The sequence below is a fragment of the Adiantum capillus-veneris genome, chromosome 2 (assembly GCF_014529385.1).
Source record: "Adiantum capillus-veneris isolate H3 chromosome 2, ASM1452938v2, whole genome shotgun sequence".
Classification (NCBI taxonomy): domain Eukaryota; kingdom Viridiplantae; phylum Streptophyta; class Polypodiopsida; order Polypodiales; family Pteridaceae; genus Adiantum; species Adiantum capillus-veneris.
In genome coordinates, this window is record NC_140932.1 from 148,413,100 (window position 1) to 148,437,285 (window position 24,186).

Sequence of the window (24,186 nt, forward strand, 5' to 3'; positions counted from 1 at the left end):
GACTGACGCCACAAGCGGTGGTAGTTCGACTGGCACCCGGATGGGATGTTGCCATAACACCGAGCATTGGCAAACTTTGTTTGCAATGACAAGGGTGTATAGGGCACGCGAGTGACGTTCTACTCGGGATCCCTTGGTACCACAAGAACTACGCCGTGGTTGACTATCGGGCCGAGAAAGCGACTTTGATAAATGAAGGGCTTAGAGATTGTACTTGATGAACTTCAGTTTCTTACTCATTCTTTTGGAAGAGAACTGAACGTTGGATAAAGGTTGAATATGTTTTGACCTGATCAAACGAACGCCAAGATTTTTCTCCACACTCATGCCAATTGCTTTTCAGAGGGCCTGAAGATCAAACCATTGATCTGATACCTGGAAGCACGCCACCGAATCGGCCACCTTACCGTGTGAGCCGAGTACAGAGTGAAAAGATTATGAACCCAGTGAAAGACCTCTTGGAAAAGGGTCTTGTCCAGCCTAGTACTTCACCGTATTGGTCTCCAGTGTTGTTGGTTTTGAAGAAAGATGGATCTTGGAGAATGTGCATCGATTATAGCACTCTCAACGAAATCACCATCAAGAACAGATTTCCGATTCCTAGGATCGATGATATACTCGACAGGTTACAAGGATCCTCGTGCTTTAGCACGATTGACTTGAAGAGTGGATATCATCAGATCAGGATAGCGCCAGGAGATGTCTACAAGACAGCTTTTCGGACGACTTTTGGGTTATTTGAGTTTCTGGTGATGCCTTTTGGCTTAACCAATGCTCCTGCGACATTTAACCGGATGATGGACAGGATTTTTTTTTCGAGAGTACAAGCTATTTGTTGGCACTTTCTTTGATGACATCATTGTTTTCTCCAAGAATGAGTCAGAACACAGAGATCATCTACTTCAAATCTTTCAGGCATTACGAGATCACACGTTAGTGATTAATGCAAAGAAAAGTGAATTTTTCCTACCAGAGATACATTTTTTGGGACACATTGTGTCAGCAGAGCAGGAGTGCAAATGGACCCGGCCAAGATAGAGACTATCCGTGATTGGCCCGATTTGAGGAATGTCCATGAAGTTAGAAGCTTCTTGGGACTGTGTTCGTACTACAGGCGGTTCATACGAAAGTTTGCACAGGTTGCTTCCCCTTTGCATACCTTGACACAGAAAGGAGTACCTTTTTCGTGGGGACCCACAGAGGTGACTGCCTTTCGGACATTGAAAGAGAAATTGACTACAGAACCAGATTTGACTTTGCCGGACTTGCAAAAGTCATTTGAAGTATTTTGTGATGCTTGTGGTCGTAGTCTGGGTGCGGTCTTGATGCAAGAAGGCCATGTCATAGCTTACGAGAGCCGTTTGTTCTCTAGGCCGGAGATGACAGCACAGATCTATGAGAAAGAGCTTTTGGGGGTTATCCGCGCTGTTACTCAGTGGCGGCATTACCTACTCGGAGCGGATTTTACTGTCTTTACAGACCATCAGAGTTTGCGCTACTTCTTGCCACAGAAGCAGCTTTCGGAAAAGCAAATGCGGTGGGCGAACCTCTTGTCACATTTCCACTTCCAGATTGTCCATGTGAGGGACAGAAGAATGTGGTGGCAGATGCTTTGTCTCGGAAACCGTTGGTTCTGGCTGTTTCCACGATACATCATAGGAGCTTCGAGGATATGGTCGATCAGTATGCCACAGATACAGATTTTGCAGATATTTTCACACGGATACGGGATGGGGAGACAGTAGCTGAATACTCCCTTCGGGAAGGCTACTTGATGAAAAAGACTATGTTGTGCGTTACACAGCCGTTGAGGGAAAAGGTTATGACTGAATGCCACTGTCCACCTTTTACGGGTCACCGCGGCATTGCTACCACCATGAAGGGGGTAGAGAAATACTTCTTTGGGCCGAGACTCAAAAAGGATGTGGAAGAGTTTGTGCGCAGTTGCTTGGTATGCCAGAAGGTCAAGTTTGAAAGGCATAAGGCACAGGGATTGTTACAGCCTTTACCCATACCCACCCGCCCCTGGGAAAATATTGAAATGGATTTCATTTTTGATCTCCCGAGAACACAGAATGATCACGATGATTTTCCGATTACATGGCACGTCTGAGACGATTGTCTCCGACAGAGACCCCAGATTTATGAGTTTGTTTTGGAAGGCAATTTGGGAGAACATTGGCACGCAGTTGCAGTTCTCGTCATCGTTTCACTTGCAGACTGACGGGCAATTTGAGATTGCCAATTCAGTGATTTTAGATTTATTGAAGTCTTGTATCTCGGATCAAAAGACTCAATGGGAAAAGAACTTACCTTTGGTGGAATTTGCCTACAGTAACACGATACACTCTTCGACGGGGAAGACGCCATGTGAGATTGTTGAAAGTGCTGCGAATGTTCCATCCTTCCTACGCACGAAAGATTAGATATTTGAAGCGGATGAATATTCGCGAGATTTGGATACGGCTTTTGCCAAGGTTCGCGAGACTTTGCAGAAGTCTCAAGAACGACAGAAAAAGGCAGCGGATCGCCATCGTCGCGACTTGAAACTGAAGGAGGATGATTGTGTGCTCTTACTTTTGAGAAGGCACGCCTTAGAAAGAAAAAGGGAAAGGAGAGGCTTTTTCCAAAGCTTAGTATGTGATACTACGGACCTTTCCAGATCACTGACAAGATAAATGATGTCTCCTTCCGATTGAAACTACCAGATACTTGGAGGATTCATAATGCATTGCATGTGAGTCTCTTGAACCCTGTTAAGGGTGATGTGCCTGATGATGGGGAGCCTGATGAGCAACCCGAAGTGGAAGAAAACGAGGAGATCCTTGTTCCTGAACAGATTTTGGCACATAACGATACGAAGAAAGGTAAAGTCCGAAGGCGGTTCTTGGTTTAGTTCAAGAACTTTCCTGCATTTGATGCGAAGTGGATGGAGGAGGCCTAGCAGATACTCCTCGGATTGTGAAACTTTACCTCGATGTTTTGGTTTAGCATAGTCTACTCCAAACGGAACCCAGAAACTCAGCTTGGCCGAAGATCTGGTGCAGTGGGATGCACAAGAGGGGAGTTACTCAACTCCTTTGTCAACAGATGCCTCGATTTTGATACTAAAGTCACTGATGTCTCTTTGAGCTTCAGGGATACTGAGAGCTGACAGTATTCTGCTGGATGACTTTATGAAATGGAATTCCTGATTATGATACTGATTTGTTCTTGACTTCTTGTGAGTGCAGGAACCGATAGACGAAATGACTGCAGCATTTTGGTCTACTTGATCTCGAATAGACATGGTTGCAATAGGGGTTAGTCAATCGGACATCGATGAGGTCCCGATTGGACCTAGATGTGATTGCTAGCTACATTGCCGATAAATCATGGTCTAAGATCCGAATGAATGTTGAATGTCATGTGATGTCCTGTGATGTCTGGTGATGTTCCGTGATGTCGTGTGATGTGACTGTCGATTTCGTACATGTGCTAGATGTGTGTTCCTAGTACGTAGGTACTAACAGTCAGTGTCTGCTAAGACGGTTTAAGGCTTTTGTCGGTTTTGCAGGCGTAATCGCGGTCGATTACAATGCTTTCAAGAGGGGGGTATGTCAAAAGTGATGACGTGGCGGACAGCAGAAACCCTAATTTCTGCCAAAAACCCTAAAATTCCTGCAAACCCTAATTTCTGCCAGAAACCCTAATTTCCAGAAATCGCGGAGGCTATTAAAAAAATAAAATTTGAAATGATGAGCAACGCGAATTTTGCTTTTTTTTATATAAAAAAAGAAAAGACTCTCTAAAGAGAGAGAGAGGACTACTGCTTTTGATTTTAAAAGCTTTTGGGCTCTGCTTTTGGGCATCCCTTGTAACCTTTAAATTAGTGGTGAGGGCCTCACTTCTGAGAGCATCTGGACGCAGAGTCTGAGAGTGAAACCCTAGCCACTCTCTTGTACTTTGATCTGATTAATATAAAAAGAAATACCGAAAGGGGCGCCAGTCTTTGGGGCCAATATCTCTAGGCACGGAACTCCGCCGGGCCAGTGCATATCTATTGTGATCTGTGAATTGTTTTGAAGTGGTTATTTGGTGCTGTCGCGGTTGATTCTTGACTTGGAGTGTCCAAGTCTATTACAGTAGCTTTCAAGTAAATAGAAGGCTCACAATCTCCTCGACGAACCAAAAAAATTATAGAACTAGAGGACTACCATAGAAAACAAAAGTAAGATTTTGCCCATAAACATAGAAGCATAAGTATAAGAGATGTGATATTTCTTACCATAGATGATAAATCATAATCTCTATAGATCCAGAGGAAGAGTGATGCCTAACAAAGACACGATGCCAAACATCCAAACCATTCACTCTAACATATGGTTCAATCCATCCAACTACATGCCCTACAAGCACAAAATTGATATACTAGCAATTATCTCAACTCACATGGTGACTTGCATTGGACACTCTACTTACCTGCACTCAAGCTCATAATAAGGAACCATCCTCTATCAAACATAAAAGCTTCGATGTTTGATAGAAGTTGCAAATATAAAAGCTTCTATGTCTGATAGAGGATGGTTCTTTATTATGAGCTCGAGTGCAAGTAAGTAGTGTATCCAACGAAAGTCACCATGTCAATTGTTACACGCTTGGACACTCCAAGCGAGAAATAAATAGTAACACAAGAACAAATGACTAAATTTGAAGAGAGAGAGAGAGAGAGAGAGAGAGAGAGAAGAGGAGAGTTGACACATAACAACGGAGTTCCGTCCCTAGATGCACTGGCCCCAAAGACTGGTACCCCTTTCGGTATTTCTTTATTATTGCTTTGCAAAGTTACAACTCCTCAAGGGTCCAGCTCTCCTAAGACTCTGCATCCACATCCCCTCTGAAGAGTGGCCCTTTGGACACTTATAAAGAGTACAAAGGATGCCCAAAAGCAAAGCCCCAAAAGCACTCGATCCAAAAGGTACTGGGGCCTCCCAAAAGCTTGCACCAAATCTGCCCCATCCAAACGCTCTTGCCACATTAGCAAACGTCCGCGTTTTTAGGATTCTCGGTATGGGCATGAAGCTCTGATATCACTGTAATGGGACGGGCACCACATGCTTGCGGAAAAGAACAGACTAAACAGACTTTAGACGCTTCAAAACAACTGAACTGAAAGAGATGCACAATTCATAAGACTAGGAATGGCGGAGTTCCACCCCAAGAGAGCATTGGCCCCAAACCCTAGTGCCCCTTTCCGTATTTCTTTATATTGCTTCAAAACAGTACAACGCTGGTACTCCATCCTCTGCACCTCCATGCGGGAGCATGCCAGAGATTGAGCCCTTGGCTCATATTTAAAGGCCCCCTCTTCCCCTGGCCTTATTTTGCAATAGGCAATCTCTCTCTCTCTCTCTCTCTCTCTCTCTCTCTCTCTCTCTCTCTCTCTCTCTCTCTCTCTCTCTCTCTCTCTGGCCTTATTTTGCAATAGGGGAATAGAGCCAAATCAGCCCAAGGGTTTCGCACCCTCGGTGTGGGAGTAGGTCAACAAACCTGAGAGTGGTAGACTCGAGTGGGGTTCAGAAATTAGAGATTACCAAGGAGGGACTTCGTGTCCAGGATAGCAGAGTTGATGCTAAGAACTCTGCGGGAGAGGACTTTGAGAATAGAGTCGGAATAGAGTTTATAGGGATGACATGCCGTGAGTCTAGAAGGTGAGTTCTAGAGGCGAGAACCTTGGTTCCCAAGGATTCTAAGTAAGGAACGGAGGTCCCTTGGAATAGGGTTTTGCCTTGAGGATTGGAAGCGGAGGCTTCTGAGAACCATCGAGTCTCATCTAGAACGGAGGGGCTTGTATAAAGACCTCCTTGAGTAATAAAGATACTCTTTACAGAGGGGACCAACCCATCTTCTGATCCCAAGTACTGTGTTGATCTTCTTTCTCTCTCTCTTTCTCTCTATATCAATTGGCTTCAGTAGTCAATGATAAATTCTATCCATCCAAATATATTTGACATTGTTAGGTGCTCCCGATTGTGACACTGGTATCAGAGCGGAATGCTTGAGATCCTTCGAAACCAACAAGCGAGTCAAATTCTTCTACTTCAATTCAAAGAAGTCTAAAAGAAGTTTCCCTATCATCCATAGTTTCATCTCACTCAAGAGTCCCGACTCCCCATGAATATCAAGTTCAGAACCATAGGCAAGATATCCCGCCATGCTGGAAAGGATTTAAAGGTCTCTAGACCTGAGAACACTCCATTAAGTTTGATACTTTTGAGAAAAGCACAGATATCCCAAAAGCTACCTCTTTCATTTGACAGTTTGAGGTTGCCTTTGCTGATGCAATTTCTTAGAAGAGTCGAAGATGAGACTCTCATGGTTGATGAGCAACCTGTGAGACTGTGTAACTCTTCGAACCTTTGACTGCGTAACTCTTCGAACACAATGGTCAAGTGACGCCTATGCTCCTCTTCATTCTTCGAATAGACTATCATGTCATCAAAGAATGTGCCAACAAACTTTTGATGTGGACGGAAAATCCGATCCATCATCCTATTGAACATAGCAGGAGCATTTGTAAGACCAAATGGCATCACTAGAAACTCATATAGACCAAACGTCGTTCTAAACACAGTCTTGTCTTGTCACAAGACGGGCACCGCGTGCCAATAGAAGAGAATAGACTGAACAGTCTTTTAGCACTTCAATAACAACTGAACTGAGAGAGAGAGAGAGAGAGAGAGAGAGAGAGACGACACGCGGCACGGAGTGTCGGAATTCCACCCCAGAGAGTATTGGCCCCAAACCTGGGAGCCCCTTCGGTATTTCTGTATATTGCATCAACACAGTACAAGCCGGTAGTCCAGACTCTGCACCTTCTCCAAGAAGCATGCCAGAGAATGAGCCCTAACCTCATATTTAAAGGCCCTAGTCCCCAAAAGCAGTTTACATTGAAAAGCCTTCAAACTCAAAAGCATCTGGTCCAAAAGCAAAGCCAAAAAGCTGCCAGCGTAAATCACGGAAATCCGTACATCCTGCCACGTCATCATGTCAGTGCAATTTTTTAAAATCTGCCACGTCATCAGTTTTTGCCTGTGTGCGGGTCCTTCTTTATTTTAATCCTTTATCTCACTTGGGGGCCCCTCAAACGGGGTCACTATAAGTTGGTAGGACTTCTTCTTCTTCTATTACTTGTTCTTCTTAGGGTTTAAACCCCTCGGCCAGCACCTGCAAGTTGGCTCCATTCTTTAGGGTTTTGACACGTCAGCAGTTTGTGACATGTCCTCAGGCCTGATACGAATCTAATGGTATCCACTCCTAAGGTCTATGATGTTGAAAATTGCCGCACCCGTTGAACGGTCAAGAATGTCATCAATCCTTGGAATAGGAAACCTGTTCTTGATGGTATTCTTATTCAATGCACGGGAGTCAATACACGAACACCAAGAGCCATCCTCCTTCTGCACTAGAAGCATTGGGGAGCAAAAGGGTAAAGAACTAGGTTAAATCAACGCTTTTTCTAACAGCTCCTCTACTTGGCTCATAATCTCTTTCTATTGGGCCGCACTAACCTTGTAGAGAGGTCTGTCTGGTGGGCTACACCCTAGAACCAAATCTATCACATGATCCTTAAACCACTCCAACAGCAACCGTGACAGTAATGAGTCAGAAAAACAATCACTAAACTCTCGCAAAAATGCTGACCTTTCTTTAAGTAACGCGGATAAATTTGATTGACGATTATCTGAAACATCATGTGCAAAAATCAAGTACGCAGAAAGATGATTCTTAATTACAAAAGTGATAGACGAAGCTGATACAATAGGGACAAACTCCCCTTTAAGCTTTACATCCAGGATATGAGTTTTGCCCCTATGTGGCAGGGTGACCTTTTTGTTGAAGACATCCAACGCTTCATGTACACGGTGCATCCATGGGATTCCCAACAACGCATCGCACCCTACCAATGGCATGATATAAAATTCTTTTGTGTCTACATACGACTAGATATGCAGACGCAGCTTTCTAATTAACTCGCTGGCATCCGAGTTTGGCCTATCGCCCACCGTATCTAGCACTAAACCTGCCATGGGTTTAGGCTTCTTCCCTTTCTAGTCCTCTTTGTCCTCTAAGTGAGCTGGCCTCTGCCTCTATGGACACTCTGTATCAAAAAGACCAAGTTGCTCACAAATAAAGCATTTATTCTCAGCCATTCAAGCCTTCTTCTCTTTGAACGACTTGCACACAAAAGGCTTCCTTTTCTGTTTCTTTGCCAAACGTCTCGGCTGAGTCCTTAGCTTTCTCTGCCTCTTCTGAAACACTTCAGTAGTCGCTTTTACAAAGGGCTTCTTTGCTGAAATTTTTTTGGCTGGTCCCCTTTCACATTGCCTTGGAATCCACTGTCTTCTCCCTTCAACAAGGCATGACCAATGTTGCCAACTTCCATATGTTGAGCAAGGGTGGCAATTATGTTCTTTGTACAGTAGCTTTTTGAGCCCTTTAGGCAGCCCACAACAATACTTCTCAATCTGCTCTGTCAATGGCACAAACCTATAGGAAGTTACTGAAAGCAACGCTTTACAGAACTTCTGATTGTACTCCTCTAAGCTCTTGCAAGTAGCCGCATTGAGTTGGTGCCAATCTGTCATGGCATCGGCTTCATTTGACAGCCATGCACATGCAAACATTTGCTTGAAGTAAACCCATGTGGCGGGTGTCTGTCATTGCATCAACAAAGTCGTCCACCATAAACATGCATTTTCAAGAAACTGACAACTTTCCTGACCTTGGACGCCTTTGTAAAATTCTTGGATAAGCCGTATCAAACTGTTGGAGGAAAGTAAGAGCCTACGTGTTGTCCTCAAATCCGCTAAAAGTATCAAACTTCACAACTGCACCACCTTCTTTGTATAGTTTTGGCTTTTCCACCATTCCCAAATTATCATAGGGAAGTGTCTGCAAGATGGGTACAGTGGACTGTGGTGGGATCATCTATGCCCCTTGGCCCTTGACATTTTGGTTCCTTGGTGCCATATTTGCCTACTGGTTGGAAAAACCAACCATACCAAAAAAGGCATGTGGCACCCCAAACTGGCCTTGATTGCACTAAAACCCTAGTTGTAAGCCGATACTACCATACATGGGGTTTCGCATCACGCCTTGCATACCCCCAAAGACTATTCCTAGCATGTACTGCTAGTTTCCAGGCGCATGATCAGCCATGCTTTGAAACACAGATCCACCCCCCGAAATACCCAGGATGTACCGTGGGTGGTGGAAAAACCTGATGCATAGCCTGGAAAACTCCCTGTCCATTTAATCCAACGTTTGGACTCTTAGAGGTGGCTGGCTGAACTGGTAAAGCCTATGGAATTGGCCTCCTAACCACATGTTTGTGGACAGAAAAAGTTTGTCTTGGAGCCCCAATTGCTTCCGCAACATGGGAATGCTCCCAGCCTTGTTGAGGCGCTTAAGGGACTTGGGCTTGAGCCTCAACAAGCTCTACTGCATGTGAAAGTTGCCTTGTCAGTTGTGACACTGGTGGAGCTTGCAAAAATTCCATGTACCTGAGATTCTGCACCAATCGAGGAAACACATTCACAACAGCAACCAATTGTGTCATGAACACATCCTCGTCTAGTTGCACAATCATAAACCCTTGAGCTTGGGGTGCATTCACATCAAGAAAAGGTACAGACAGTGGTGGCCATGAGCTCTCGCCGACCTCGAACACTAAAGGAACAGCCTATCTATCCTGTGAAGAGGAACCCTCTTTCCTGGTATCATTTGTCCTGCCAACCATAGTGTAATTCCAAGTTCCTATGCTTTGTGTCTTCGCCAAAAACCAACCAAGGCTCACTTCTTGAGGAAAAAGTGATTTTGTACTAGCAACGGAACCATGAAACTGGCCCGTAGACTCACTAAAGGGCCGTAGACTTTCGCTTTCACCCGATCTTTACACTACTTAACTTTACAACACAAAAGAAACTTCACGAACAAACTTGTGACTAGAATTCAACACTTCAAAACAAATCACAACTCGGTAGCTAGAGTGCTCCTAAGTAGACAGTGACACCACGTTGGCCCCAAAGGTTGGCACCCCTTTCGGTATTTCTATATTCCAATTAGACTTCGGAGAAAACCTGTCAACTCCTACGTGCTGTCCCACTTTTATTGCGCTGAAAATGGCCTATTCTAGCCAATTTCAGCAACATAACGACAGTAGAAGGCTGCACAGACAAAATCCCCATGAGATAGGTGACTTTTTCTAGCGCATTAGAGCGCTTTCCTAAACCTGGCGAGAAATCACAGCACGCTGAATTCTCTGTTTTCGGCCTCTAAAATGCACCAGAACACCTGCACGAAGATTCCACAGCTTCCCCGAAGCTCTTGGGACTACTATTAGGCAACAAAAAACGGCCAAAACCCTAAACCTACAAAAATACACAGCATGCCGTAATTTCTGTTTTGGGCTCCATTTCACGTGCCTGTCGCATCTGTAGCAAGCCCCTCGAGTTCCTGCACCTGTAGGGCTACTTGCCCTTTAATTTGGACGAGAAGTAAATTTTGTGTGTTAATCCCTTGCAAGGCCGATGTTACTACACAAGATGTTGCATGGTTGTTCATAAAGCATTGGTATCCATTGTGTGGTCTACCCAAATCAATTGTGTCAGATCGTGATAAAAAGTTCACATCCATTTTTGAAGTGCTTTGTTTGAAAATTTTGGCACTCAAATAAATTTTTCTTTTGCATTTCATCCACAATCTGATGGGCAAACTGAAATATACAACCACCTGGCATTTGATGTTCTCAAAGCATATGTTCATGATAAACAATGTAAGTGGGAATAATATTTGCCATTAGTTCAGACTGTCCTAAACGATTCATTCTCTAGTGCAATCAGTCGTACTCCATATGAGGCTGCCTTTGACAGACCTTTACAATCTTTGTTGACTAGGTCCATTTCCAAATTTAATGATGCTAATTGTGTTGGTCAAACCTATGCGGAGGTACTCGAGAGTGTTAAGCTTCGGTTTAGTGAGTCCTATTCTAAGCATGCTAATTAGCATCGACATGATATCTCATTCAAGGAAAGTGACAAGGTATTTTTAAGGATCATCAAGCAACGTCTCAAGCAAGTTGATAAGGGGTTTCCTAAACTCTCATTTCGTATGTATGGTTCGTTTCCTATCGTCAAAAAGGTAAATGATCTTTCCATGCAATTACGTTTACCATCTTTTTGGACAATGCATAATGTTTTCCATGTTTCTTGGCTTAAATTGTGTCAGGGTGAACCTCCAAGGAGCATTCAAGACGAGAAGCAACCGAGATAATTGATGAAGCCAAAGTTATGGAGCCGGAACAGATCCTTTTACATCGATTCAAGCACAGAACGAAAAAGCAAGCAAGGCAATACTTCCTGAAGTTCAAGGATCAAGGGACACATGACGCTGCTTGGGTGGACGATAAATTTTTCATCAACTATCCAGATTTGCTAGCCTCATACGAGGCCATGCAGCTCGGTACTCGTACCTCACCTTAAGCAAGAGGGGATGTATCATGTCACATGTACATGGCTTTGTGTGCCACGTGGACATGCTTCATCGACTTCCAGAGCCAATTTTCCACCGATCTCTAGATAGGAGTGTCTACAATCCTAGAAGGATTAGTACCGACAATTTTGTGAGCCTGTTCATAGGACCTGCATGTCTAGACAAGTCCATTAAATTAGGTTTTCCAGTTTTGGAACCCTCTTGCATAAATGGGTTGTACAACCTTATGTAAGGAATCTAACCCTAATTTTTTATGAAGGTTTCAAGATGGAAAGTCAGTTGACTTTTCGAGCTCGGCTGATGTCGAGATTGCTTTTTAAGTTTGAAATCTGTTTGAGAGCTTGTTTGGTGATCCTGTTGGAGTTTGTTTGAAATGGATGGTATCTGTTTTGAACCTGTTTTGGTGCTCATTTGAAATGTTTGACTCTGGTTTTAATATTGGTTTCATTGATTGGTGATTTTACTCCCGGGTGGAGAAGTGAGAAATACTGTTTTGGTATTGTTTGAACCTCGGAACAATGCAGGCCGATGCTTGGGGAGTGTTCCGTTCTATGCTAGAAAACCTCCGAACGACGCAGGCCGATGCTTGGGGAGCGTTTGGTTGTATGCTTGTAAAATAATTGTTGTTGTGACTCCTGGCCCGGACCTAGATGGTTATGCGGGAGGAGTAATAAGAAGTCTGAGCAGTGGTTACTCTCAGTACCTCCAAACGACGCAAGCTTCGGTCTGGGGGGCGTTTGGTTGTAAAAGGCCTCTATATCTCCTGGCCCGGACCTTTTTAGGTTATGCGGGAGGAGTGATGAGGGAGTCGTTGAATATCTCCCGGCCCAAATCTTGTTACGTTATGCAGGAGGAGTGTTCATCGACGGCTTTATGTTTCTATGTCTTGTAATATGCATATGTGAGCAATTGCGTTGCATTGTGATGTGCCAACCAATGAATATTCCTAATTGGATGAGATTGCGTAGGTATGTAATTTTAGTGCATCAAGACACCCGGGGAAGATCAGTGCAGTCTGGGTGTGATGGCTAATTTTACAACGCCGGAATATCAAGAGTTATGATCTGGACGAAAGGAGAAGCCAACTCCTTGATTGAAAGAGCTGAAAGGAGAAGCTAACTCCTTGACAAAAAGAGTAAACTGATTGTCCCTCGGAATGACCCTCAGAAATTTTTGAGCTAACTTGAGTTGTTTTGCACATATCTTGTTATCGCAGACGATTACTCTCTATCAAGAAGGGGAGATATCACATACTGCTGACGTGTCAAAGCCCTAAAGAATGGAGCCAACTTGCAGATGCAGGCCGAGGGGCCTAAATCCTAAGAAGAACAAATAACAGAAGAAGAAGTCCTACCAACTTATGGGGACATCAAGGAATTAAAATAAAGCAGGACCCACAAAGGCTTACGTCAAAAACTAATGACGTGGCAGCTGTTCGAAGATTCCGAAAATTCCGCTGACTGCTGATGTGGCAGAACTGTACGGATTTCCGCTTTTTACGCTGGCAGCTTTTTGGATTGCTTTTGGACCAGAAGCTTTTGAGTTTGAAGGCTTTTCACTGTAAACTGCTTTTGGGGCCTAGGGCCTTTAAATATGAGGCCATGGGCTCATTCTCGGGCATGCTTCCTGAAGAAGGTGCAAAGTCTGAAGTACCGGCTTGTACTGAGTTGATGCAATATAAAGAAATACCGAAAGGGGCGCCAAGGTTTGGGGCCAATACTCTCTGGGGTGGAATTCCGCCACTCTGTGTCGCGTGTTGTCTCTCTCTCTCAGTTCAGTTGTTATTGAAGTGCTAAAAGTCTGTTCAGTTTGTTCTTTTCTATTGGCACATGTGCCCGTCTTGTGACAGTGGTATGACAGTTGGTCGATTCAATTTGTGAAACTAGTGCTCTCAATAAATCTAGTTTTCATCCTATTGAACGTTGCAAGAGCATGAGTAGGCCCAAACATCAGCACCAACAACTCACACGATCCAAAGGACATCCTGAACACAATCTTTCCTCCAAGAGTGATCATGATTTGATGGTATTCACTCTTCAGATCGGTTGCTGGGGCAGTCACCCCTTGTGGTACTTCTTTATTGATTCGATCTTCATAGATACAACTATCAGGGAGAGCCTCTCTACAACTGCACAAACTTGCACATGTCCAGAGGCTCACCCTAGGCCTCATATTTAAAGGCATTGTATTAACAATAACCGGCGTCCCCCAAAAGCCTGAAAGCAATTGCTTTCATAATGCACCAAAAGCTGACCCTTGTATTGATGCCATGTCAAAGAGTCGTACGAACACCGCATCAGCCCGCAATTCACATCGGGATTCCCTCCGCATTTCATGATGCCGCCAGTTCAGATTTGGGTCCCCCTTTCCGATCGAGCTCCAACTCAACTCTTGCTCCTCTCTTCAAGTCCAATCAAGAAATGCCACGTCAACACTGTGACAGTATTTTGCTCTCAGGCCATGTGTACAACTCTCAGTGGAGCTGCTCTAAAAAGTCATGCTTTCAATAACTAGTTGCAAAAAACACTCCTCAAGGTCAAATCCGCAACATCAGCAGTGTGCCACACTAGCACGTGTCCGTACTGCCACGACAGCATGCTGTCGTACAATCCAGCAATTTTGGCGCAGATCTCATTGCAGAATCTGGGCTGCTACTCTCAAACTTTGGTGCAGGGCTTCGGCTCCCGGTCAGCTCTTTTCTCGGTCTTTCTCTTCACGGGAATACAGTAATGCCACATCACCAAGTTGTGACTCCTTCATCCTATCAAACCATTGGTAAAGCCAAACGGCATCCCCAAAAACTCATATAGTCCAAAAGTCATCCTAAAAGCTGTTTTGCAAATATCTCCAAGCCCTATCGTGATCTGATAATATCCACATTTTAGATCGATCTTGCCAAAACATTTGGATTCTAGCATGAAACATCACATCCTTACGGAGGCACAAAAGATAAATCCTTATGTCCAACATATCCTTGACCCGACAACCCCAGTTTACCACTCAATGTTCAAGTTTGCTACCTCTCTGGCAGACCTAGCAAAGCTGCTAGTGCCCCAATATCTCCCAAGGGCTGATCATAGAAAGTGAGGGTTGTTTTGTGGTTGTGCCCGGCTCATTTCCGACCCACCCTGTATTGTTGGAGGTGTCATATGGTGTGCCTCTTGGTGGCACAAGGTCTAGGGCATTTTTTCCATTTTCCCTATGTGGCTGGTTTAGCTTTCTGGCTCAGTCATGAATGCAATCAACTTTTTGGGTGTTGTAGCTTTTGGGGACACCAGTTTTTGAAAGCAAACCCAGTGCCTTTAAATGTGGGCTTTGGGAGAGTTCATGGCCATCAATTGCAGACCACAGCTCTCCCTGCCGATTGTATCTGTGAGGGCAATCAATAAACCACAAGGGGCGCCTAACTTAGGGGCCACCGCATCTCAATGGAGAAGTCCACTCCATTGTGTCTCTTGTCTATAGTTTTCAGTTGTCTCTTTCTAGTTTCCATACTTGTTGTTTCTATTCAGATGTGTGTCATCTGTTTGACTACCCTATCAGCGAGTCGCTGGTAACATTGATATCGGAGAATGAGTCGATTTTTCCTCTACAAAGAGTCCGATCCTATTTTCTACATCAGCCATGGACATAGTAACAGTACCTCGTGATTTCAAGGAAGAGTACGAGTACATGGAAGAGGAAGTAGGAGTCAAGGAAGAAGCACCAGTGCATGAGAAACAAACAGCACATTAGGGAGAAAGGGAAGCCCGGATCGGTTGCAGATGCCGACAAGACTCGAAATGAGATGTAATAGCGAAATGATTTTTTGACTTCATAATTTGTACGTAAGGTCTCGATGGGGACAAGGACGTGAATGCGATTGTTGATTGTGCCAATGCATGCTATTTTTTTTACTAACTTGTGAATGAAGGCCAAATGCATGTCTGCATGAAGTCAATGTCTACTGAATTCTCGTTTGTTGTGTTTTGCACGTGTAATTGAGGGCAATTACTCTTCTTTCAAGAAAAAAGGGAGGGGACTGGGGTTATGTTATAAAGGATGATGTGACATGCCCGTACTGCACCGGAAGAGGAGAGAATGAGTTGACCGGATGAGAGGATCCAGATTCGAGCCCGAGAATGCGTGAAGTGCAGCAAGAATTCCGACGTGATTCCCAATGTGAATCATGGGATGCATGACGTGGCAGGTTGTACAACAACTGCTTATGTTTTTATAGCAGTTGCTTTTAGGCCCAATGCCTTTACATATGGGCTTTGGGGGAGCCCAAGGCAGTCAGTTGCAGACCAGAGCTCTCCCAAAGTCCCAAACTATTGTATCTGTGAGAGAAATCAATAAAGAAGTACCACAAGGGGCACTTGACTTAGGAGCCACAGCATCTGAGTGGAGAACATGTCTCTTGTGTACTTCAGATTTGCCTCAGCCATATTTGTGCCACTTCGCCTCTTAACTCTAAAGACATCAAATTGGCTATATCTATGAATCAAGTAACACGTGATAAATCATATTCCTAGAGTTGATCTTCTCCTCGAGTATTCAAAGTATCCAAGACCCTTTGGTGCATGTAAAACTCATGTTGCTGGTGACGTCGTCTTTTTGCATTATGGGAAAACCCACACTCCTATGAAGGAATGGCCATTTCTCTCCAAGTGTTTGGTTGGAGTACACCCTATTGGAGCAAAACGCAAAATATTTGATGGGCATTGTAGACAAAATAGACATTCAAAGAGACTTATGCTCGTTTTCTTTGGACTTCCCAACATTCTTGAGAGTTTCTTTTTGCATTTAACGAAGTGACTACATGTGAGATTCCCTTCTCACAAATATGGGAAACATTTCCGGATGTTTGGTGTTATCCCGAACACATCGACAGAGGCATGGATTCTTTGTTTGGGCTCGATATTGTGCCTTGTGATATTTTTGGAGTTTTGGGCTAAAATCATGTTTTCCATCAAACTCTCCAGGGCTCTTTTTGCTTCTATGTAGCAGAGAGACATTACATTTCAATTGCTGAGATATCTTTGCAGATGTTATTTGACTTGTTTCTAGCTGCACTCTCAGGGTACTAAGTTTGGCCTTCTCATTGTGGGTTTTCTTCATTCTGACGTTTTGCCTTGTAACTGATAACGTTAAGAACAAGAAAAAGAAGTGTATGTGTGTCGTCACCTCCGCCTCCGAGGGACTCCATTAGGGTGCGCCCATCTGGATGCACGATGTCGTCGATAATAATGGTGAAAGTAACGAACTCCATGCCTCGCCCTTCTTCTTCTTCTCAGTAACGATCCAATCTCGATGACAGTGTCTTCAGTGATATGGCGATTGAATGAGTGTTCAAAAAATCAAAAATTACTGGCAAAGACTTTGGAGATCTTTTTGGAAACTTATTACTAAAGAATAAAATAAAATACACTATTTTCAAATTGCAATTGCACTTTTCTATTTTCTTATATGCAAAAATCAAAACCCAATAGATGCCTTGCATCTGATTTTAAGTTTCTTGTAAACACTGTTGAATTCCACGTTTAGAGGTTTAGCATTCTTTCAATCCATACCTAAAGGTGGATGATCGTGTCTATAATTTGTGCTTTCCTTTAGAGGTGAATTTGGGCTTTTCCATGGTAGTTGTCATATCATATTGGCAAACATGCAAAATTCAAAACATGATGCTAAGTCACATCGTGTCGATGATGCTAAATCATTGCTTAATATGAGTACATTAGCTAGCTGGTAGAACAACCTTTTTGCTTCATATTTTATAAGCATGGTGTGTATTGGTTGAAGAGGCCAAAAACTCATGGAAGCAGCGATTGTGCACACACACACAAAGGAAAAAATTCCTTTCTTATGGATTTTGGATAGACAATATGTGGTCTTATTCAATGGGCTTAGCCACATCTAGCATGTCAAAATCAGTGGGAAGTCATCGGGCTTGAAGTTGATTCTATGGAGCAACAAGTGTAATGGTTTCTAATTATGATGTATCGACACATATTTGTTGTATGACTGAAAAGTGGAAAGCACACTTAATTTATGGGTTATATGGTCTATGGACGTTTTATTAGCTGAGAAATCTTTGAAGAAATGATGCCCAAGTGGACAATTGTCATCATTTTGAGCATTGGATGCTATCTATAAATAAAGACGTGTAAGAGGAAAATATTCACTCTTGCACGAGGGGAGATTGTACCCAGTGCTTTGTGTCTCTCTTCTTCTCTCCTCTCACCTCTTCTCTCTCGCAGTATATGTTGCAGTCCACTCTAGGAGGTGTGCATGCACATCCCACACTCTCTCTTGCTCTCTCCCTTTGTCTACTCGGGCGTTTTGATAAACAATGTGTACAATGATTTTCAAGGTATGCATGTCCAATTATGCGTATGCTATGCTATTTTTTGTGTGTTTGGAGGGACTCCGTGATCCTGTCTGTAGCAATGGATATTGAATGATGATTGTCACCTTTTACCTAATACATCATGACATGACATGTATTGCTTATTCCAGTGGTATGGGATACTAAAATATGCACTATGTGGATGACTAAAGGCATAACCAAATTAAATTTATAAGATTTTATTTTTCCACAGGATGTTTTTAATATGTAACTTTAACCATTGTTTTATATCTTGCGGGATAATACTATAACAATTGAGGACAATTACTTCCGTAACGGAGAAATATGTAATAGTATTTGATTATGATGTATTAACATATATTTTTTGCATGGCTGATAGGTGGCAAGCATCGATGATGTATGGGTTAAGCAAATGATAGATAGTATATGGACGTTTTATTAGCTGAGGACTCTTTAAAGCAATGGTCATTTTTATACCCAAGTGGATGGTTGTAATCAGTTTGAGCATTAACTGTTATCTATTACAACCACCCAAGTGGATGGTTGTAATCTTTTTGAGCATTGACTGCTATCTATAACTAAATGCGTGCAAGAGGAAAATGCTCACTCTTGCACAAGGAGAGAGTTTACCCTGTGCTTTGTGTCTCTCTTTTTCTCTCCTCTCACCTCTTCTCTCTCGTGATATGCATAGTACTCCACTCTAGGGGGTGCGCATGCACATGCTCTCATGCTCTCTCTTACTATCTCCCTTTGTCTACTTGTGTGTTTTGACGAACAACGTGTATGATCGATTTTCAAGGTATGTATGTCTGATTATGCATATGCTATGCTATTTGTCACATATTTGAAGGGACTCTGCGCTCTCGTCTATTACAACAAGGGAGAAAGCAAAGAAAGTGTTTGGTTTGAAATGTGCAGGGGCTATGTGATGCCTTTGATGTTGGAATTAGGGTTGCAGGAAAACACACACAACTTGGAGAAGACGAAGCAAGCTCAAGGGACACAGCAGAGAGATTTTTACTTGGTGTGCAATGGAAAGGTAAGATATCCCTAGAGTGATGGGCGTAATACACGGGGAAAAAGCCTCCTAGTGAGGGAAAAAATACCGCGGCAGTCCTAAGTGTGTCCACACACATCACTACCACATGTATATCGTAACAGATCCCACCTAGGAGTGATGCGGCAAAACGAGAGCTGGCACATAGAGTATAGGGAAGTGCCATGCCATGAGGACATGATTAGTCCACAAAGGGGAGTAAGCCCAAAACTTTGTGAAAAACATCAAACTTCTCATGAGACAATGCCTTTGTTAGAAGATCTACAAAGTTGTCCTCTGTTTGCACATAAGCCAAGCTGATCTCTCCTGTTGAGAACCTCTCCCTGACATAGTGATAATGCACCTCAATGTGCTTTGTGTGAGCATGAAAAAGTGGGCTCCTTGCAATTGCCAATGCACTTTGACTGTCAGTGTAGATAGTGTTGGCAGTGTCCTGTCCAACACCCAAATCAGTCATAAGTCATTTTGAGTCATACACACTTAATCGTAGTTGTGAAGACTGCCATATACTCAGCCTCACAACTAGAAGTGGCCACAATAGGTTGCTTCTTGCTCAACCATGATGCGCATGAACTGTCAAGCATGAAAAAAACCGCTCATGGACACTGGCGTGTCAAAACAACCAACCCACCAAAAAATAATGTAAAGCTAGCGGCAATGAACCCCCCTTGGGATAAAACAAGCCAAGATGTAAAGTGCCACTCAAGTAGCAAAAAATCCTCTTGACAGCTTACCAATGCTTAAACCAAGTGCTATGCATAAATCTGTTGACTTGTGAAACTGCAAATTGAATATCTGGCCTCATGTTGCATACATAATAAGGCAGCCAAGAGGAGTTTGGTAAGGAGTGACATCGGCAGTATCACCAGCATCATGAAGACTCAATTTCAAAATTGTTTCCATGGGAGTGGCAATAGGTTTGCAATCCTCAAGTCCAAACTTACATAGCATTGTTTCCATGTAGCTTGTCTGACACAAGGCAATACCACCATCACATTGCTTAAACTATAAACCCAAGTAATGATGCAATAGACCCAAATCTTTCATCCTGAAAGTATCATTCAAATCATCCTTAAAGTCAGCAATATGTCTCTCATTTGGTCCAGTGATCAGCAAATCATCCACATAGAGAACAACAGTGAGAAGTACATCACCCTCACGTTTTACATACAATGTGCTTTCTATTGGAGTGTTATAGGAAAGCCTCATCTGACCAAATGAGTATGATCTTTCTCATACCAAGCACGAGGAGATTGCTTCAACCCATGCAAAGCTTTCTTACATTTGCACATTTATCTTCCTACCCTTTAATGACAAAATCGTGAGGCTGCGTTAAATAAACTTCCTCAAATATGTCACCATTCAAGAAAGCAATAACAATGTCTGACTGATGTGCATCCTAACCAAAATGAGATGCCAATGCACATAAAAAATGCATAGTAGTCATCCAACAAGTGGGATCAAAAGTCTCTTCATAATCTATGCCTTTTTGCTATGCATAACCCTTTGCAACAAGTCAAGCCTTATAGCGATCAATCTCAGCATTCGGCTTGCATTTCAACTTGTAAACCCACTTTGTACGAATGTCCTTTTTGCCAAGAGGCAAATCATGTAAAGTCCATGTGTCATTTTATATAAGTGCATCATATTTTGATATCATGGCAGTCATCCAATTTTTTGAATTTTGTGCTTCATCAAAAGACAGAGGTTCCTCAACATCACATAAGCCTGACACAGCCAAAGCATAACAATCTGATGCATAAGATGCATGGCAAGAACCTGAACGAGTATGACTAGACAAAGGTGCATCCATTTTACTGTCACCACGAAAAGTATGCACCAGCCAATTTTGGCATACCTCTAGCCTACTCATTCTCAGCCCTTTCCTCATCAAGTACATCATGTACATCTGCATCAGTAATAGGCTAATCTATAGTATTTTTAGAAACCCCCCATAGGCTGTACATTTGCCTCATTGGAATTTACATTCAAACTTCCACCATTGAAAAGAGGCAACAAAGTGTCATAAATGTAATGTGAGCTTACATTGTCTCTAGTACATGACATCAAGGGCTGAATAGAACCTTCCACAAACACAACATCCTGTGAGACCAAGATACACTCTGTTTGCAGATGATACAACATGTGCTTTCAACACTATAACCAACAAAAACATATTTGACAACCTTATCATCCAATTTTTTGCGCTGCGTTTGTAGCACCAAAGCATAAGCCAAACAACCAAAACCGCGCATGTGCTCAATAGAAGGCTTTCTATCATGCCATTCTTCATAAGGAGTTATAGATTGCAAATCTTTCATACGACAATGGCACACATAATAACCTCAAGCCAAAACGAATGTGATAAAGCTTGACTTTTGACCATACATCGTGCCATTTTCATAAGAGACCCATTTTTCCTCTCAACAACATCATTTTGCTGAGGCGTATACGGCACTGTACATTGGTGTTTTCTCCCACGACTAGCCAAAAACGCATTAAATTCATGAGACATATACTCCCCCCCTCGATCGGAACGGAGGGTGCCCATAGTACATTTCGAGACATTTTCAGCCATAGCCAAAAATTTCTTGAAGCACATAAACACTTCGAACTTCGCTTTAAGCGGATATACCCATGCATGTCTGGAGTAATCATCAATGAAAGTCACAAAGTAAAGGTAATTGCCCAAGGACGAGGTTTGCATGGGCCCACAAAAATCGCTATGCATAAGCTGCAACCTGCATGTAGCCCTAACTGAACCATCCTTTGGAAACCTCGAACCCTACATCTTACCTAGAATACAACCTTCACAAACATGCTTAATAGGTGCTTCAAGAGGTGGCAAAGAAGCAACCATATCAGGTTTCTACAAACGCATCAAATCAGCAAAAAATAGATGCCCAAAACATGCATGCCAAAGTTTTGTATCTAAAATAGCTTTAGAATCCACAACTGCATTTCCAAAAATCTGCCCACACTTGTCATACAAAGTGAGCTTATACAACCCATGACAATAAATCCTTGATGCAACAACTCCATCACCAAAACTGAGATCATGAACTGTACATCTGTCATCCACAAGTTTGACAACAAGACCAAGTCTAGCTAGTGCAAATACATACATAAGCTTCTTATGGATCCCAAGTACATAAAGTGCATCAACAAGTGTGAAAGAATTGCCATTCGTAGTAGCAGTCATCACAATCTTTCCAGACCACAAGGGAAGTGTATGTATAAGCATCTGCCAAACATAGTTCAAATGCACAAACTTGCAATGGGCATGGAGAGACCTCAAGCAGTTTTAGGTCAACAACCTCCATTGCTAGGCAATAATGCTACTCTCATAAACTTGAAGACCATGCTAATGAAAACACTTTAGTGCCAATAATAACCTATGAAGAGGGTGATTCATCTTTAACTATGGAAAAGAAATGGTATGTGCAACAACCCGCACCAATAATGGAACCTATCTATTGTCCACAATCGGAATCTATCCTAGTGCATTTTATCACAAATCAAAGGGCTAGACTACCAATGGTACGACAGCAGCCACGTCCTAAGCCAAGGCCTAAAACTAGTAACTATCATAATTGTGGGGTTGAGGACCATTGGAAGAATGAGTGTCCTCATCTCGATAAAAATCTAGTGCCACCAACAATCTATTGCTACAAGAAGGTGGGACACTTTCCAGAAGATTATCCTAAATACCCTAGTAATAAGGTAAAGTTGATAGTTTTTAACATGGTGGGAGTAATTCCATCAGCTTATTAGAGAGTGAAGCAACAATTCCTTTGAAAGTCAAGTCATAGTGAGAGTTCAAGCCAAGCTCCAAGGGCAAGAAAATGCTGAAAATTTAGACAAGGGGAAACAATCATCTCAAAATAGGAGAAGGTTAAAAAACAAAACATCGCAAAGGAAAAGGAAACAACACGCAATAGCCAAGAAGGCTAAAAAATTGCTTGAGAAAGGGCCAAATCAACTAATCAAGACTAGAAAGAGGAATCCATTAACCATACGGGAGTTCATCTTGGTACATGAAGTCAATAAATACTACATTAAAGTCATCAACCAAAGTTACAAGCTAGGTAGAGCTTGGAAAATTATGGAAACACTACCAAGATCCTAGGGAAAGCTTGGAGCTTAGTACCAAAAGTGGTTCAAATCACTCAAGAAATTTAGGGCATGCAGAAAAAGGACTATCAACACTAGTTGAAATAAAAACAAGTAAATCAAACACTAGTGAAAAATAGGATGAGGCAAAAGAAAAGGAATATGAGCTCATGAGAACCAACTTTTTTATTGCCATATACTGAGGATGGATTAAATGGAGTTCTAACTGTGGTGGAAGAGTTCCCTAATCATCCATATGATGTTTTTAGAGATGCAAATGATGGTAGCTAGGACTTTAGGGTTTGCACCATTGAAGAATTATGTTTAGAACATCCACTTTTGAAAGTAGATATATCACTTATTGCATGACCCTCTTAGGGTGAGTTCTCACTATCCTATTTACAAAGTAGCCATAGTGGCTTATTGATAAAAGATCTAAAACACCGTGCAAATATAAAATGGCCGATAAATTTATTTATTCCCGACGCCTTCTCCTCACCTCCCATAACTCCAATCTACAAATCTCCTTTTGAGATTGTGCAGCAAACTCAAATATGCAGGTAATCATCTCATTTCTTGGGTTAAACACATAAGCTTTTAATAAGTCAATAATAGTGCAATTAGTGACTTTTGTTTGAGCATTAGATTTTGGATGGAATGTAGAAGTGAAATCAAGTGTAGTGCCAAGATTTTCAAAAATTGTAGTTCAAAAAGCACTACAAAATTTTGAATCTCTATCAAATATGATTACTTTTGGCAAACCATGATGAGGAAAAGCATCTTTTAAAAAGAGAAGTGCACCTTGATGTGCAGTGAGAGTTTTCTTGCATGGAATGAAATATGATTGCTTAGAAAAACGATCAATAATAGTCCAAATCATGTCATGTTTGTGAGAAGTGACTGGGAAACTAGTAACAAAGTCCATAGAAATGTGTTCCCAAGGTCTTTCAAAAATAGGGAGAGGGTGTAACAAACCTAATTTCTTACATGTTATAATCTTTTGGCAAATGAGACAAGATAAAACATACTATTTAACATCACTTTTCATAGCATGCCAGTAAAAATTATGGCATAAATTTTGAAAAGTAGCAACATAATCTCTGTGTCCAGGATAAGGTGGTTTATGTAACTCTTA

General features: G+C 42.4%; 1 protein-coding gene across 3 annotated transcripts in view; it reads right to left on the reverse strand.

Moving 5' to 3' along the window:
- Positions 1-16,867, reverse strand: part of LOC147463833 (uncharacterized protein C16C9.01c-like) — an 88,830-nt gene extending 71,963 nt beyond the window's left edge. For 2 of the 3 annotated variants that reach the window (XM_086529622.1, XM_086529618.1), the window contains exon 1: positions 16,699-16,867. In XM_086529622.1, coding sequence (XP_086385748.1) covers positions 16,699-16,783 — 85 coding nt within the window. In that variant the 5' untranslated portion in view covers positions 16,784-16,867. The remainder of the gene's footprint in view (positions 1-16,698) is intronic. The other variant, XM_086529626.1, reaches the window with a different exon arrangement.
- Between the last annotated feature and the right edge of the window lie 7,319 nt (positions 16,868-24,186).